The sequence below is a fragment of the Spermophilus citellus genome (assembly GCF_964194105.1).
Source record: "Spermophilus citellus genome assembly, chromosome: 6".
Taxonomy (NCBI): domain Eukaryota; kingdom Metazoa; phylum Chordata; class Mammalia; order Rodentia; family Sciuridae; genus Spermophilus; species Spermophilus citellus.
Genome location: NC_138187.1, coordinates 138410946 through 138427416, shown reverse-complemented (window position 1 = coordinate 138427416; position 16471 = coordinate 138410946). Strand labels below are relative to the sequence as shown.

General features: G+C 33.7%; 1 protein-coding gene across 1 annotated transcript in view; it reads right to left on the bottom strand.

Annotated features, from left to right (window-relative positions):
- Positions 1-292: 292 nt before the first annotated feature.
- Positions 293-16471, bottom strand: part of DENND1B (DENN domain containing 1B) — a 233626-nt gene continuing 217447 nt past the window's right edge. The window contains exons 20-22 of the mRNA XM_081300539.1: positions 7870-7949; positions 6707-6923; positions 293-5741 (exon numbers count right to left, since the gene is read on the bottom strand). Coding sequence (XP_081156665.1) covers positions 5208-5741; positions 6707-6923; positions 7870-7949 — 831 coding nt within the window. The 3' untranslated portion in view covers positions 293-5207. The remainder of the gene's footprint in view (positions 5742-6706; positions 6924-7869; positions 7950-16471) is intronic.

Below are 16471 nucleotides of genomic sequence, written 5' to 3'. Positions count from 1 at the left end.
TTGACACATGCAGTGCATTTAACATGCACAGTGTTCTAAACTGGCTCTGTTCTAAACAGCATATCATCAACCAGAAGGTGGATTCATTAATGGATCTCAACAAGGCTCTCATCTGAGAACTGAAATAGCAGAGATGAAGAGACGTACATGTTTGTCGTATCAAAGAGGTAATCATTTGCAACTTTACAACCTTCTAAGATAAAAGATTGTATATCTTCAATTACTTCATTAAACTAAAACGTGGCTTGAAAAAACATAGCCTACTGGATACAAAGCATTCTGTTAACATTGCTGTTGAGTACCTTGTTTTATTTATTTATTTTTTGGTATATTTGCATATCACATCCAGGGCTACAAATTTTCCACAGTGCTTTCTGCCTCTTTCAAGTATAATAAAAGTAGAAATCTATAGAAGCTCTAAGGTTAAACAAACTGTACATTATACAAAAATTAACTTAATTTACACACAGTTAAAAAGTATTGGCAATGCCCTTTATAAATTTTAGCAAAGATTCATCACAAATGATGTTACAATCTATATATGTGGTCATCACCATACAAATGCCATTTAAATTTATGTGGTGCAGAACAGACTTATGTGTTAAGTGTACTCACATAGAATCAACACTTTGTACCATAAACATTTCTTTTAAAGTAACAGTATTGGTAATCTAAGGTACAGGATTTTCTTATTGCATATTTATTGATGCTGAGGCAGTTAGTTATGATACAATAATGCAATATCCATAATTATTTTAAATAAAAAAAACATTTTTCTTTCCAACAATATAAAGAATATTTTTTCCTAAAATCACACAGAACATTGCTACATACAATTTTATGCAAATACTGAAAGACATGACCTTAAGGCATCTGCTAGAAAAGCAGATGTGCATATTTATATTAACTAAATTATGAAAGAAAAAAATATTGCACAAAATCCTATTATTTTGTAAAATAAAATACATCTCGGTCTAAATGTACATAATTCCTTATTCCTTAACCAGATCATAATGTTAACTGCTTTGCTCAAAACCAATGTGGCTTTTAAAGAAGTTTTATGAAACATGCACTAACCATATTACTGGGCTCCACATAGATAAAATGTCAGTACTGACACAAGGTTTCTAAAAACTCTTTCCTATATTAAAAATTGCTCTGGGGGAATTAAACTTGGAGATTCATCTTACATTCCTGAATTTATATTCTCATTTACAATTATTTTCTTAGATTGAGATTCTTTGATGCTAAACAAAATGGAGTTCTCATTAGAAAACTTATTCATGAAAGTAATCAATCTGAATTTTCAAATAAAGAATGAAGGTCTACCAATTATAAGAATATTCAGTTTTCTCCTCTTGTTCAGGATCCACTTCATCATTTTATTTAATAAACAATTCATTAGATTTCCTGGATTCTAGTATTAGAATATTAGCATAAAATCCTAATAACAGTATTGTCACTTAGTTTAATTTAAATGGAAGGACGTGTTTCTAGAGAATGCTATTATAAAGATAAGAGAAAAAAGTAAAAACTGGATTTTTTAAAAAAAAGTTAAATTATTTATTTATTCTAAGTTGTTATATATGAGGCAGAATGCAAGTCATTTCATATTACAAAAACTGGATTCTTATCAACATGATTGGATTCTCGTCCACACCCTCACTTCTTACTAAACTGAATAAAGTGGCCCTAAGCATGGAAAAGGAGCATCATTCCCCACAGAGGAATAAGCCACTTGCTTATCTGACAGAAAATCAGTTAAACAAGGACAAACAGTCTCTGAAAGATATCTTAGCAGCATTATCATAATTAGCATAATGATTAGGAAAGTTAATGAAATCAGATATGGTACTTTAGTTCTGTACTTAGAACATGCTTTAGATTAAGCAGGTATTAAAAAAAAGAACATCTTTCTTGACTTTTGAATCTTAGGCTGATAACTTCTAAGCAAAGCACATTATTATATTATTATTTCAATACTTTTGCGATTCCTTTCAGAGCAAGAACAATGTTAATGATTTTATTTCCCCTGCACCTTCAGTTATCGTACCTTGTGACTGGTTTAAAAAGTCCGTATTTTTAAAAGGAGTTATTAGTTTTAAGTTGGAAAAATAATCATGCTTTATTTTGGTGCCTAAGATTTGCTAAAGTAGTTAATCATAAAAATATGCCAGTTAGCAACATTTTCACTAAACAAAACAACAGCCACTAAATTTATATATTATTTCTCTATTTCCATGAAAGACCATGGATGCAATCTAAGGGCAAAACAATAAAAGCTACAGCAAGATTCAGGAAGAGTCATGACTCAGTTTAGAGGCCATATAAATGATCATATCACAAAATCAAAAGTCATTAAGTTTATATAATTTTGCTAAAGAGGAGGTGCTGTGTTTTTTGAAAAAATTTCAAACAGTGAGGGAATTTTTGTAATCTGGTTTAGTTACAACAGAAAATATGGGCACAGTAGAAAATAAAACTTATTTATTTCAGAATTCATGCTAATTTCACTTCATTTGCAGTATATCTACCTAAATATTGGGAAGCTAGTTTAAAAGCAGACTCTGAGTACTCAGAACTTTAATGTTTTGAGATGCCAATATCTGCTAATGGTCTTCTGGATTTTTTTCAGAAATAACAGGTAGAATTTTGTTTTTGCTTTTGTCTTTAACAGAGTAAAACATCTAATTTTGTATGTAAAAATAAGGCACAAATCATTTTAAAATTCCTTAAGACAATTAACGTTATTTGTGAGTGGCTAAGTATCCTCAAAACAACATAGTATTAGAGCCAAACATGTTGTGAGATGACTGAAAGTTAGAAAAAGAACATACATTTCTGTGGCCATGCTATGTATTAAGAAGTCAATTGACACCCCAATCTGGTCTGTTACACTCATCATCATCTCATTCTTCAGACTGAGTTCGGAAGGAGAAAAAAAAACCTCATTTCAAAATTTGTATTAAAAGATGACTTTGTATTCTTTCACAAATAATGGAGCATTTGCCAAGCAGATTAACCATCAGAGTAGCCTTTTTTACTTCTCAGTTAGAACAGCTCTTCTGATATATGGAGTTTTTTTGTTGCATATTTCAATAAAGTAAACTGGAATTTGAAATGAACATATAAAGGCAAAATTTGACAATAACTCTGAATCTTACTTTTATGATTAAAATAAAGATTAAAAATTTTTTCCTTAATATTAGAACCCATTCTTATAAGGAAAACAAGATTCATCTTCTTTTATAATTACGAATGATTAATCATCCTGATTACAATATACTCCTTTAATTTTGGAATGTAATTTTTTAAAAAAAACTGACCTGAATAAATAATTTTAAGCAATGTTTTAAACAAACCTACTTTTAGATTTTTAACTGAAATTATACTTCTTCAGTAAATATTTGCAGTGGTGTCTTACTAGAGTTCTTGAATGGTTTCTCATACATTTTTTTCCTTTTTTTCGTTAAAAAAGGTATTTTTAAAAGAATATAATCATGACTGAGGCTACAGAAAATAGGTACACAGAGATAAATTAGCCATAACATCGCTAGTCTGCCTTACCATGAAGTAATTATGTAATTTAGATGAATTCCAAAGCCTAATAGTAAATTTGTGGGAGACAAATTTCCCATGAAGAATTCCAAATGATTTATTCCAATAACCCTCTGCCTAAAGGAGATGAAGCCTAACTCCTTAAGAGTGGGAGACTTGTAGTGACTTCCTTCCAAAGTCCACAGTGTAGAAAGGGGGTTGAAGAGTAAATTAATGTTGGAGAAGCCTGACAAATGTTACTTCAGTCAGGTTATCAACATCAACATCCACAAAACATGTTGATATAATGTGATGAAAATGACACTTTACTTCTGTGACCTGTTCCCCCCAAACCCATAATCCTGTGATTAGGAGGGAAAAAAATCAAACAAATTCCAAGAGGGGTACCCTGAAATATATCTGACCACTACTTCTCAAAACTGTCAAGGTCATCAAAAACAAGAAAAGTTTAAGATAAACTGCCATAGCCAAGAAGAGCCTAAGGAAACATGACAAATAAATGTAATATGGTGTCCTGGATGGGATGCTAGAACAGAAAGCATCCGTTAAGGAAAAACTGCAGAAATCTTAATAATGTATGGACTATCAATACTGGTTCATAATTATGGCAAATATATTCCACCGAAGTGAGATTTTAATAATCTAGGAAACTGAGTACATATTGTGGGAACTCTCTGCACTGTCTTTGCAATTTTTCTATAAATCTAAAACTTCTATATACAAAATCAGTTATTTGAAAAAAAATAAATCTGAGATAATGATATGAAGCATTTCTGATGGAAAATGATTAGCTAAGAAAAAAGACATGAAAATTTTAGTCTGGACAAGTTTACATTGCATTTGGCCTTCTTGCAGTGAACCCCTAGCTAGCAAAGGCATACACAGAGACTGAAAATGCTGTACATGTCTCATTTGTAAACAGAAGTCATTAACTTCACATTGCAATTCAGCACTTCATATATTTCACTGAGTGAAAGGTAAATTTATAGCTTTATACCTTTTGGAAAACATGGCTACAGTGTCCTTATAAAAGCAAATTAAATATTTCCACAAGAGAGCTTTTGAGCCTTAAAAAATGAATTTTGATTTTAAATTGATGAATAGAAAAAGGCATTATTGCTCTGAAGGACAAATAACTTAGATCTCAAAGTTTACATGTAATTTCATACATTATTAAAGTATGCTTAATATAGTTTTAAGATTAAGGCAATTAGTGGGTTAACAATTTCATCAGTTTCAGGCTAGTTTTGACATCCTGATCAGGTTCATGCTCAACCAGATTAGTACAATAGCTACTGGTTATATGCAAGAATTATATATGCATACTTAGTTTTAAATAAATGAATGGCATTTAAGCACCAAATACTGGGAAATCATATGTTCAATACTTACTTTAGACATACATACAAACTAGTACCTGATTTAATAGCACAGTAGAAGAATTCACTTTACATTTTAAAATCGATGGATAACATACATATCCACAAGATGAACAAGTGGGGGAAATGTTTGTTCCAAATAAAAAAAAATTAAATAGTAGCAAGAGTTATCATTCCTACAAATGATTTTGTTTACTACATAAATTTCAGGCAATCCCAAAATGTTTCCATAGAAGCTTAGATGCAAGTGAATGACCCTTAATTGGTGACTTAAGCTTGGTTTCCCCTTGTATTTTCTTCTGAAATTGTTAAACCTTGTTGGAAGTCAGATGACATGTGACATAATGACACTACTTCATGGAGCAGTCCAGTATCTTCTGAAGTTGTTTTGACTTTCCCTTCTTTCTCCCAAGGAACGAAAGTAGATAGACGTTGCCCAAGGCTGGGCACAAGCAGATCATCTGAAATCTGGCTTAGTGTTTCTTTCTTTTCTCGTCTTCCTTTATCAGTCTGGGATACTTCAGTGACAGCTATTGGAAAACTCAATCCTGCAGTAAGATCTGGCTTTTCCACCACAGTAGGGCTACTCAAATTGTCAGCACTGAGGTGTTTTTCACTGTTTTCCTCTTTTAGGATGAAGAGAGAATCTGTCAAGCCACTAGAGGAAACCCTCTTCCTGGGAGATGGAGGGAGGTGTTTACCATGGAGAGCACTATCATCCTGCCCGAGATTCCACTCTGTTTGATCACCAGAACCACCACATAGGAGAGCCAGGTTATTCTCACTAGGAGCATTGGATTTATTCTGAAAGAATAACAAATTCAGAACACTTTTAATAAGATCACAGCATTACTTTAGCAGCATTTTTTTTCCATTTTGAAATCAATGTTCATATCTTTCAAGACTGGCAACTTGAAGTTCTTCCCAGGGGGAATTATAGCACTGACAGTTATTCTGACACCTCTAATTGAACAGGAATGAAACGTGATGGACTTTGGTCTCTATGTCTTTATAATTGTCACCTGTCAAATTCAAACTAGACTATATAATTCATGCCAAGTTCTGGAGTCTCTTACAATCAGAACAGGGTTGCCATTGCTCATACTATTATCCTTCATGTACTTAAAGCATTTATTCAATTGTTTTTATTTTTAATTTTTTTTAATACCAGGAATTGAACCTGGAGGCATTTAATCACTAAGCCATATCCCCAAAGCCCTCCCCCTCCTTTTTTAATGTTAGAGTTGCTGTGGGCCTCCCTGAGTTGCTGAGGCTGACTTTGAACTCACAATCCTCCTGCCTCAGCCTCCTGAGCTGCTGTGATTACAGGTTTGCAACACTGTGCCTGGCTTTAGTTCAATTTTGTTTAAAACACCATTCATTTTGGAAGTAAGAAGATGGAAAATGACTCAAAAAATCCATTTATTATACTTTTCTGAAAACCCAGGAAGTAAAATAAAAAGATAGAAACACTTAACATTTTAAAAATTCCCCCAAAGAAGACAACTATAAAATTAGATTATAAAAAATTACTTCCAGACAAAAAATTCAATTAATAGTAATAATCACCAGAATTAGGTAAGTGTAAGGGAAAATATAGGAATTTTATTATTAGAAATAATTCTTAGTGATTAAATTATACCAGTTTTGAGGTTTGAACACCTATTTAGAGGTTAAATGCTTCCACCAACTAAGATTATAAGATCAGTCAATCACAGCAAGGGCAAGAATGTTTTCATTTACTTTTATAAGCTGAATGGTCAACTAACCGTAGGTTTGTAATCAATATCATCCATTGATCTAAAGAAATCCAAGCTCTTTGCAGCTGCCAGCTTTCCTTGATCTGAGCTATGTGTGCTCAGTGTGTCAAGGATCTCTCCTAACAAGTCCATTTCACCTGGATAAGGAATCATTGCTTTTGTTTCAACAGAGTCATCACTTTCATAAAAATAAGTAGAAGCTTCCTCGCCATCTTCAGAAGATAACCTGGAGAAAATAAAACATGCAGTAGTAGGTGGACACCCTAAGATGCTGTGTCTCAGCTCACCAACCACATTCAATCAATGAGATGGCTTTAAATCCATAGCAGCATTTCACAGTGGAACAACACAAAACCAATAACTGGTTCATGGTCAAACTAATTGTTCTTAGTTATTTATGCACCAATTCAAGTACTGGAAATTTAAGTACATGCATTAAGAACCAAAAGTTTATGGTACCTTAGCCATCTAGAAGCAGCAGGGCTTTTCACAGCATTTAATCCTGTGGGATTTGGGCCCTTTACCTTAGAAATATTCGCATGAACACTTAGAAAGTTTGTAATAGCCCAAGTTCACTTTCAATATTTTTATATGGTTTTCCTTCTATTTACTCACTTATTTTATAAAGAAATGAATATTTTTATATAAAACATTTATTTAATGTAGAGAAATACTACCATGTATCAAAATTATTAAGAAGTCTACACTATTATTTCCCTTGCCTAATATTATAATTGATTTTAACATTTGTACTAAATTTTTCTATTCTGATATTATCCTGTACTGAAATGTCTCACTCAATTCAATTTGATTATCACCTTTCCTCATATTTAAACTTGCCCCTTTCAGCATAAGGGTAAGAACCTAATTTAGGTGTCTTCTTTATTTTTATCTTTACCTTTATCTTTATGTCTTCTTTATCACCATCCCAGATAGTAAAGTCTCTAGACATTGCTGCTTTCCAAGAACAAGGTATTTCAGGCCTGTCTTTCTTTCCTGTCCCAAGACATTCTCCACAAAGTTCCCAAGAGCACTGTTTACTTTTGCAGAAGGACACTGCAAGGGAGTAAAACCTGAGCTCCAGGAGTGTGCATTCTTTGAGACATCCTTTGTAGCCTAAGGCTTTGCTACCAAGCCATGCCCTGGGTAGGACACCACACTCTATGACTTACTTGCTTGCTCTTTCAATGTCGTCCTCCTCATCGTCATACAGAACACCATCAAGGCTCTTAAGAGGCCTTTTTAAGCATGCCTACAAAGAAATTGAACAATAAAATGACTTTCAGAGTTTAAAACAAATATCTTTAGTAAATTTTAAAGTAATAATGTGATTTTATCAGGAACATTTTCAAAAGAAAGTTTTTGAAGGTTACCCAGTAACTTGGCAAACAAGGAAAGAAGAAATGAAAGAAAACAGTTGGTATTCATCTCAACACTTAATAGTTCTACAAACTAATAATGAAAAATAAATCAGTGGACTGAACACACACAAGCACACAGTTGCACAGATCTTTATTTACGTATATTTGACTGAGTACCAACCCTACCTCCACCATGCACCTGTCACACAGTATTAACAATCATCAGTATTTGCCTAACTTGTCTTTCTTTTATTCCCTGCTCCTACTCTCCCCCACCCCAAGTATTTTAGAGCAGTACTTCTCAATCCTTAGTGTGTACAGAAATCTTTTAGCAATTTATAAAAAGATAAATGTAGGTTCTGGTTCAACAGAGATTCTGGGGGTTTTGAGAGTTCTCATGACTTATGATAACCACTGACTAAATCCATCATTTCTTTAGGAACTGCAGAATTATGCTTTTCTAGAGCATTCCTTCTATATTAATTTCAGGGCATTCTCTAAAGAACAACTTTCTTTAGCTATCCCAAAGTGCAATGTGCATGGGAAAAGAGAGGATAAATCACCAACTGTTTCATTTTATTTAACAATTTTTAGAGTAATGAGTTAGTTCTCTAACAATTTCTAATAGTGAGCCATAAGGACTTTTTATAAGCATGGCATATATTTAATATGGTTCAATAGACCATAGTTATTATTATTCTTGGTGTTCAAACTGCCTCATTTTTAAAATTTAAACCATAATTTGTGTGTGTGTGTGTGTGTACAAGTACCAGGGATTGAACCCACAGGTGCCTAGCCACTAAGCACCCTAGCCCTTTTTTTATTTTTTAAATATTGAGACAAGGTCTCGCTAAGTTGCTTAGTGCCACATGCTAAGTTGCTGAAGCTGGCTTTACACTTGTGACCTCCTGGCCTCAGACTCCCAAGCCACAGGGATTACAGGTGTGTGCCACCACACCTAACTACACCATGATTTTGATTTAAAAATAGCCTTTATCCTTTAGAGATAGAACCTGAAACATTTACAGATTAAATTATATACTGTTGGTTTTCTTTCTTTTTTTTTTTAAAGATAGAAGACACACACACACACACACACAGAGAGAGAGAGAGAGAGAGAGAGAGAGAGAGAGAGAGAGAGAGAGAGAGAATTTTTTAATATTTATTTTTTAGTTCTCGGCAGACACAACATCTTTGTTTGTATGTGGTGCTGAGGATCGAACCCGGGCCTCACGCATGCCCGGAGAGCACACTACCGCTTGAGCCACATCCCCAGCCCGATATACTGTTGGTTTTCTACTTCAAAATAATACAGTGGTGGAAGAAGGAGCATGCATGAGCTGACCCTGAGTTGACTGTTACTGGAAGTACATGAAAGAAACCTGGGCAATATTAATAAGTGTCTCTTTACTACTGCACATGTTTGAAATATTTCAAAATAAAACTTTAAAAAATTATCCCATCCTTCATCAGTGGTAGCTCTTTAAAGTTGGTTCCTGTGTTCTTTGACATAACCTCAGAAAAGATTCCTAGTTTTTCTAAGTGGAAAACGACATTTAAAGGCCAGAATCTGTATGTTTTAGTTGCTTAAGAATGCAATCTATTGTTTGAGACAGGCAACAGTGAACATGAATGTGTACACTTCAGCCATGAAACCACAGATAAATAATTTTCTGTCTTCTCATTTTTATTTTCCAACCCAGATAACTGCCTTTATTGCACCCAAAATTAATAAGCAAGTTTCTGCAACCTATAGCACTGATCTATTCTTCTCTACTCCTCTAAGTTCCCTGTAAGGCTGGTGATTATAAATATATTTGGGGAGGGACCAGGGTGCATGTAGCTCAGTGGTAGAGTGCTTGCCTAGCCCATACCAGGCCCTGAGTTAATCCCTACTACTGCAAAAGAAAAAAAAAGAAAGAAAAGAAAAGAAATAAAGGGGATGACCTAAAACCATAGTATCACTTTACTATCATACTACTTTAAGTTGGAGGTTTATGAGTTAAGTGAAAATTTGCAGAATCACCATTCACAACATTATTTCTTTGGGGAAAATATATTTCATCCCCCAACTCACAAAATATAATACAATTCTTTATTTCTAAAGACAAGACATTATTATTGCATTGAATCCCGTATACAGCATTATGCCAGCCAGTTGGTCTTACATTTAACTTTTTGATGAAAGAAATCAAAATGAAAACTAAATGAGCAAAACTATAAGAAATATGGGACTTTATGTTGCTATTTGTTAATATCATTAGAATTTAAGAACTAGTAGAAAAGGATTATCAGAAAATAAATATATAACAATATATAGAGTATTTTACAAAGCATTCTCACATATATACGGGGTTAGGTCCTGGGAATACAGAGTTGAATTAATTAAATTCTTCTATTAAGCACTCACTTAGTGTCTAAAGGACTGTACAAGAAATCTGGAAGAATACCCACATAGGCTTCATAATCTACCCAAAGTCACACACAGTCAAAAATAGGAACCAGAAAACCGAATCCATGTCGTTCTCTGTTGTGTTCCAAATCCTTAGATCATGTTCTTCCCTAATAGTTTACTTTATATCCTACAGCTTCCTGCATATAGTGTAGATGATTTTATTTCAATTCCAACTTTTTTTAAAATGAAGCTACTATTTTTTTTTCCAAAATCTGTAGCATCAAAGTCATAATGTGGGCTTCATAAGCACATCTGAATTAGGATTTCATATTTCCTACCTAGACCAGGGTTCATCACTTCTATATAGGAATGGTATTAAACAGTGTATCCTGTGATCAATTTTACAGAACATAATTATAATTAGAAAGAAAAAACTGATTAATATATTAATAATTTTCTATGACTGTTAACCTTTGTCTAACAGAACTAGTGAGTTTTGCATCTGCTAGCATTTCAATATTTCCAACGACCTATGGACTGTCCTTTGTATTATCTCATTAGTTTCCTCACTAATTATAGTTTTACTTTTTGATAATAGTTATCCTTTGTTGTAGGCAGTTAATGTTTTCTGAGTAAATGAGTATCATACAAAGTAGGTAGTTTCTGTTGAGTATTTATTCAATGAGTTAAACAACTAGTAAGAAAATACCCTACTGACTAACATAAGCACTTTAAGGATCCATGAGGTATAGATGACTGTTATATTCATTCCTTCAACAAAGATTAAAGAAGTGCCTTCCATGTGTCAGGTACTGGGCTAATGCTAGAGGAACAAAGAAGAAGGCTCTTTGCCCTCATGGATATTACCTTCTAGTAAATTACACATTAATTAAAGTGAATAATCATACAAATAAGCATAAAATTATGACTAAAATTAACTTGTACTAAGCTGTGATTGCAACAAAAGCACTTTGACCTAACCTGAGAGGTCAAAGGAAGTCTTTCTCTGAAAGATTTTTTGAGTTGAGCTCTCAACAGTTAGCTGGTTTTAATAAGATGATGGTAATAGTTAACAATACATACAAAGTCTCTGTGGTGGGACCATCAGGTAAAGTGGTGTGCTGTGAATTAACTTGGTACATAGGGCTCCTCAAAGGGCCCATTAAACTTTGCAGTTACCTTTTTGATCACTAGATGGCAGACATACTCTAAAAAGGCAAAAGGCTGGAAAAATTTAAATTCATGGTGGTTATATGGAAGTGGAGGAGGTCAGAGATCTAGCAAGCAAGTGAGAACTTGGTGGGATAGGCAAGGAATATACCCTAGACTTGTAGGTCCAGATTATGAAGAATAACATTAAAAGCTACTTAATCAAATCTTAATTGAGAACCTACTGAAAGCAAGGTAGTAAGCCATGCCTCTTAGCATCTCTTCCTTTATAAACATTCACTAAGCACCTATGGCATGCAAGCTATTTTCTTCAATGCTATGAGTCATATAAAAGAAATGAAAAAGATATTTCCTCTTCAGAAGACATTAAAAAGTACAAGACAAAAATGCTTAAATCCTGAATGTAAGATTTAAAAACTTACTCTTCTCATTGCATGAATGTAATTCAAGTAAGACTTTAACAGACAGCACAGATGAAAACTTATGTAAATTACTGATCAGACATTATTTAAAGTGATTATGTAATGCTAGTTATAATTAATGTCAAATAGAAACATTCTTAATAATGAAAAGATAGGTTCAGTGTATAGACTAGTAATGCTAACAATATAGAACTGCAATTACATACTACAAACAATAGTAAATTCTTGAATCAAGTAAGGAGGTATAGAATCTTCTGAAGTGTGCTTGCTTTAGCTGCTCATCTACTAAAACTGAAATAATAAAAAGTTTCTGGACTAACACTGGGTTATACTAACACAAGTTACATAGAGGATGTGCTATTAGCAACTGTCTTGGAAACCAGTACTATACAAAATAAAGGCACATTTTGGGGATGTAAAAACACTCATAAAAATGAAATAAAGAATATATATCACTTTGATACAAAAGATTAAAATGAAACAGGAAACAAGATGTCATACATCTTCAATCAGACTCCTACTAGGTTCTGAACACACATAACCATAAAATTAAATTCTGCTTCCATGAAAATGTAAAATACACATCTAGAATATATGAAAATTCATGAAGTCAATACTTGATTTGGGAAAATGTATTGAAAAAGAAAGGCTATCAGTATGGGATGAAAATTATTAGAGAAGATCCTACTAGAGAAGTTAAACATATAGCTAGAAATTGAATGAAATAGAGTTGTCTGATGAAGACAAGAAGAGAAACTATTTTATATGAAAGAAAAATCATAAGAAAACCTTAGGGGTAGGACTAAGTTGCAAAACCATACAACTTAATGTCCAATGAAACCTCAAGAAGTAAGTCTTGTTTAGCTGATTAATAAAGCTAAATTTTTTCTTTCTTTTGACTATAATGGTCTCCAGAAAGTGTATCATCAGACTGTAGAAAGGTGAAAGAAGTCTTCCAGAAGCAACAAGGGCCAGGTGATCTGCAGTTACCATTTTGATCACTAGATGGCAGACAAATACAAATAAGGCAAATACAAGGTAAATTTAAATTCTTGGGCTGGGGTTAGATAGGGGAGATAAGGAATATAGACAGATGAGCAAGAAAATGAAGAAAATGGAATTCTTATACTTCATAAAATTAAGGTGTTTTTAATACATGAATTATTGAAGGTAGATGTAATCTTTGCTACTGCCCCTAATTTGGAGTTGAGGCAAACTGTTGTCCAAAAGTTTCACTTTGCTTACCCCCAAGTCTGAAACAAATCTCTGAGCTTATGCATTTTTCATCCAAAGAGAAAAATACCTGCATGAAGTGCTATGAGAATAAATGGTAAATGTCACATGAGGCTAGGTCAGTAGGAAGATTTTGAAGTGGTCCTGACATGTTGAGGACCCTTTCCCAATTCTCCAAGATCACAGTGATTTCTTATTCTTCGTCAGCTTTATTTACTTTATTTCTACCACTCAAAGGTTACCTGGTATATGTTCCCTTGTAAAATCAGTATATCATTTTCAATTCATTCCTATCTTACCAAGCCCTTGAGACCAAGAATCTTATCTTTTAATTTCTTTTGCTTCTAATTCCACTTTCATCTGCAATGCAGAAAGCTGCAAGAGAATGTCACTCCCACTCTGACAATGAGAAAGAGCTGGAAAATCTAAAAAATAAATTGTAATCGTTCTTGAGCCTCTCAGGGTCCTGAGCTGCCAGGTAACCAAATACACTGAATTTCATATATTTCAATCTCTTCAAAAGAGAGATGGGAGACAGGACCAATTTCACCATTTGCAAAGCACAAGGAAAGAGAAAACTGCCATATAACCAGGTAAGAAGAAATCTGCTAAAATTTTAATAGTCTTAGAGGCCAAGTATGGGCCAACATGTTAATTTTGAATAGCTGGGAATCTCAAAGACAAGGGGAGTTTGGCTCTTTTCCAAACATAAATGTCCATAATTTTGTTTGCTAATCAGGCTACCTCACCACCCAGCGCTCATAAAAAAGACTGAGGTGAAGATGGGAAACTGAAGAGCTCCCTTACTGGTTCAGGTATGCAGGAGGTGACAAGCTCAGCAACAAGTAGGAAGCCTCAATTTCTTTGAGCATTCCTTCAGATCCAACAGAGAAGCAAAATCTCTGTGTCTTAAGGAGGAACAAGAAACTCTCTTAAGCAAATGATTTTACATTGATACCAAGCAGAGGTCTATTTCACGAGGGAGGTACAGGTAACTCTCATCCACCCTAGATGAAATACAGACTGATGAAGTTTGTCTATCACAGGGAGAAGGGAGAGGGGAGAGGGCTACTAAGACAGTCCACACCTGAAATAAAGGGGAACATAGTCCCCAAGAAGCTGGATACAGCACAGAAAAGCCCTACAGCCAGGACCAGGAAACAGCGGCTATGGAGGGTGAAAAACATGGAGAGGTTCCCCCTGTCCCCATTAGCCCAGTATGGCTCAGATGTAAAAGGTCTGCTGATAGCTGAGAGTGAAGTAGGAACACTGAGCAAACCTAGTAACTGCACTGGCAGGGCTCCACCCTAAGGACAAGACAGCAACCCACTGAAGGAAATGATATCAGCAAAAAAATCCAAATCCAGTGCAACTTCTGGTAGACTCAACCTCTTAAACTAACAGCATTACAGAAGAAGAATCTTGCCCATTTCTGGATGTAAACAATTTTTTGTACCCATGGGGCCCAGTACTCAATTAAGCATTATGAGACATGAGAAGAATAAAAAGGATAAACAACATACCTGAATAGATAGGCTGATAGCAGAGAGATGAAATCTATTTTTAAAAAGTGAAAATGATATGAAAAAAGAAACAACATAATATGAGAGTTGAATTGTTTTAATCAGCTCATCAACAGACTGAAGAAAGACTCACTGAATTTCAAAACAGGTCAATACAAATTATTCAAACTGAAACACAAAGATTAAAGAAAGCAAGAAAAATGAAACAAAAAAAACTATCAGCAAAAAAGAGCTGAGGGGTATTATCAACCAGTCTAATTCATACTGCTTCTAAAACATAATAGGCATTAATTCTTCCTTTTTTATTTTTTCTGGTGGTTGTTGTTGTATTTGATAGAATGGAAATAATATTACCTCATATTTATGAAACTTCTAGTGAGTGTTGGAATAACAAATTTTGTGAGTATATAACATCCACAATAATTCTATGGAAGTGAACATAATCATCACCATGTCATAGACCTGAAGGCTAAGAGGCTTGGGGAGCTCAGGAAAGTTGCTCAAGTTCATAAACCATCCAAGTGGTTTCTAACAACTGATGAGGGTGATGGTTAAAAAAGTAAAAGGGAGAGTACATGTCTTTTGAAGTGTTGAAAGGAAAATAGTACTTTATATTCTTTATCATATCACTTTTTATACATGAATATATTCATGTTTATTTTACTATGTTCTGTTCTGTAGCCTTAAGAAGTATTTCAAACATAACTGAATGTACAAAAAAAAGAGTAAATGCCCTATATGTTGTGATGCTGCATTATATATAAAACTGTGTGCATATATTACATTTTGTCTCTTGAAAAAAAAAGGTAAAAGGGAGAGTGAATACAAAGGTCAAAGGAGGAAAGGCTTTCTGAATTTGTAAATGAAAGTTCTCAGAAGCCACAAAGAGGTAAGTGATCTTGAAAACTGTCAATCAGCAGTCACTAGATATTCATATAGTTGAATTAAACTAGACTCCAGGATGGTGTGTCTATTCTGTCCATATTGCACCACTAATTACATTAATAAAAGCTTATTTTAATTAATATTAAGTTGTTCTAGTATTTGACTAAAGAAATACCTTTATTAGACAGAATGCTAGAAATCAGAACTAACCCCATTTATAGAGAGCTTTTTACTGAGCAGAGATTAGGAGGTTTAAAACCATCCTGGAAATGAAGTACTTTAGTTTCATTTCTCCATTGTTGATCACAGACTATATAAAAATTCATCCCATGGCAACACTGCTGGGTACCCTAAGATGGTCTGTCACTGAAGTGTGTTAATAGGTGGAAAGAAGGTCATTACTCGCAGGAGGTCTCATTATTCACCTGAGTGGGTATAAGAAACATGGCTGCAAACAATATTTTTAAGACAACTTTTAAAGGCTGTTTATATAACAAGTGATTATATCAACAATATTTAAAATACTTTGTTCCATAATTTTTGATCTTTAATATTTGAAAATGCAAATATTGCCAATGATCTTGCAGTAATTTTTCAGGGCCAGATTATTATTGGTCAGTATAAACACAATTTTACAAGACTGATAAATAACATTCTCAAAGCAAAATAAATAAATATATCAGTAAACCTTTGATAAATGGCAATATATTTCACTTTTGTTGACAGAGTTTCAATATTTCAACATTTAAAAAAGGGTTCTTATACACGTCAAGTCCATTTGTCTT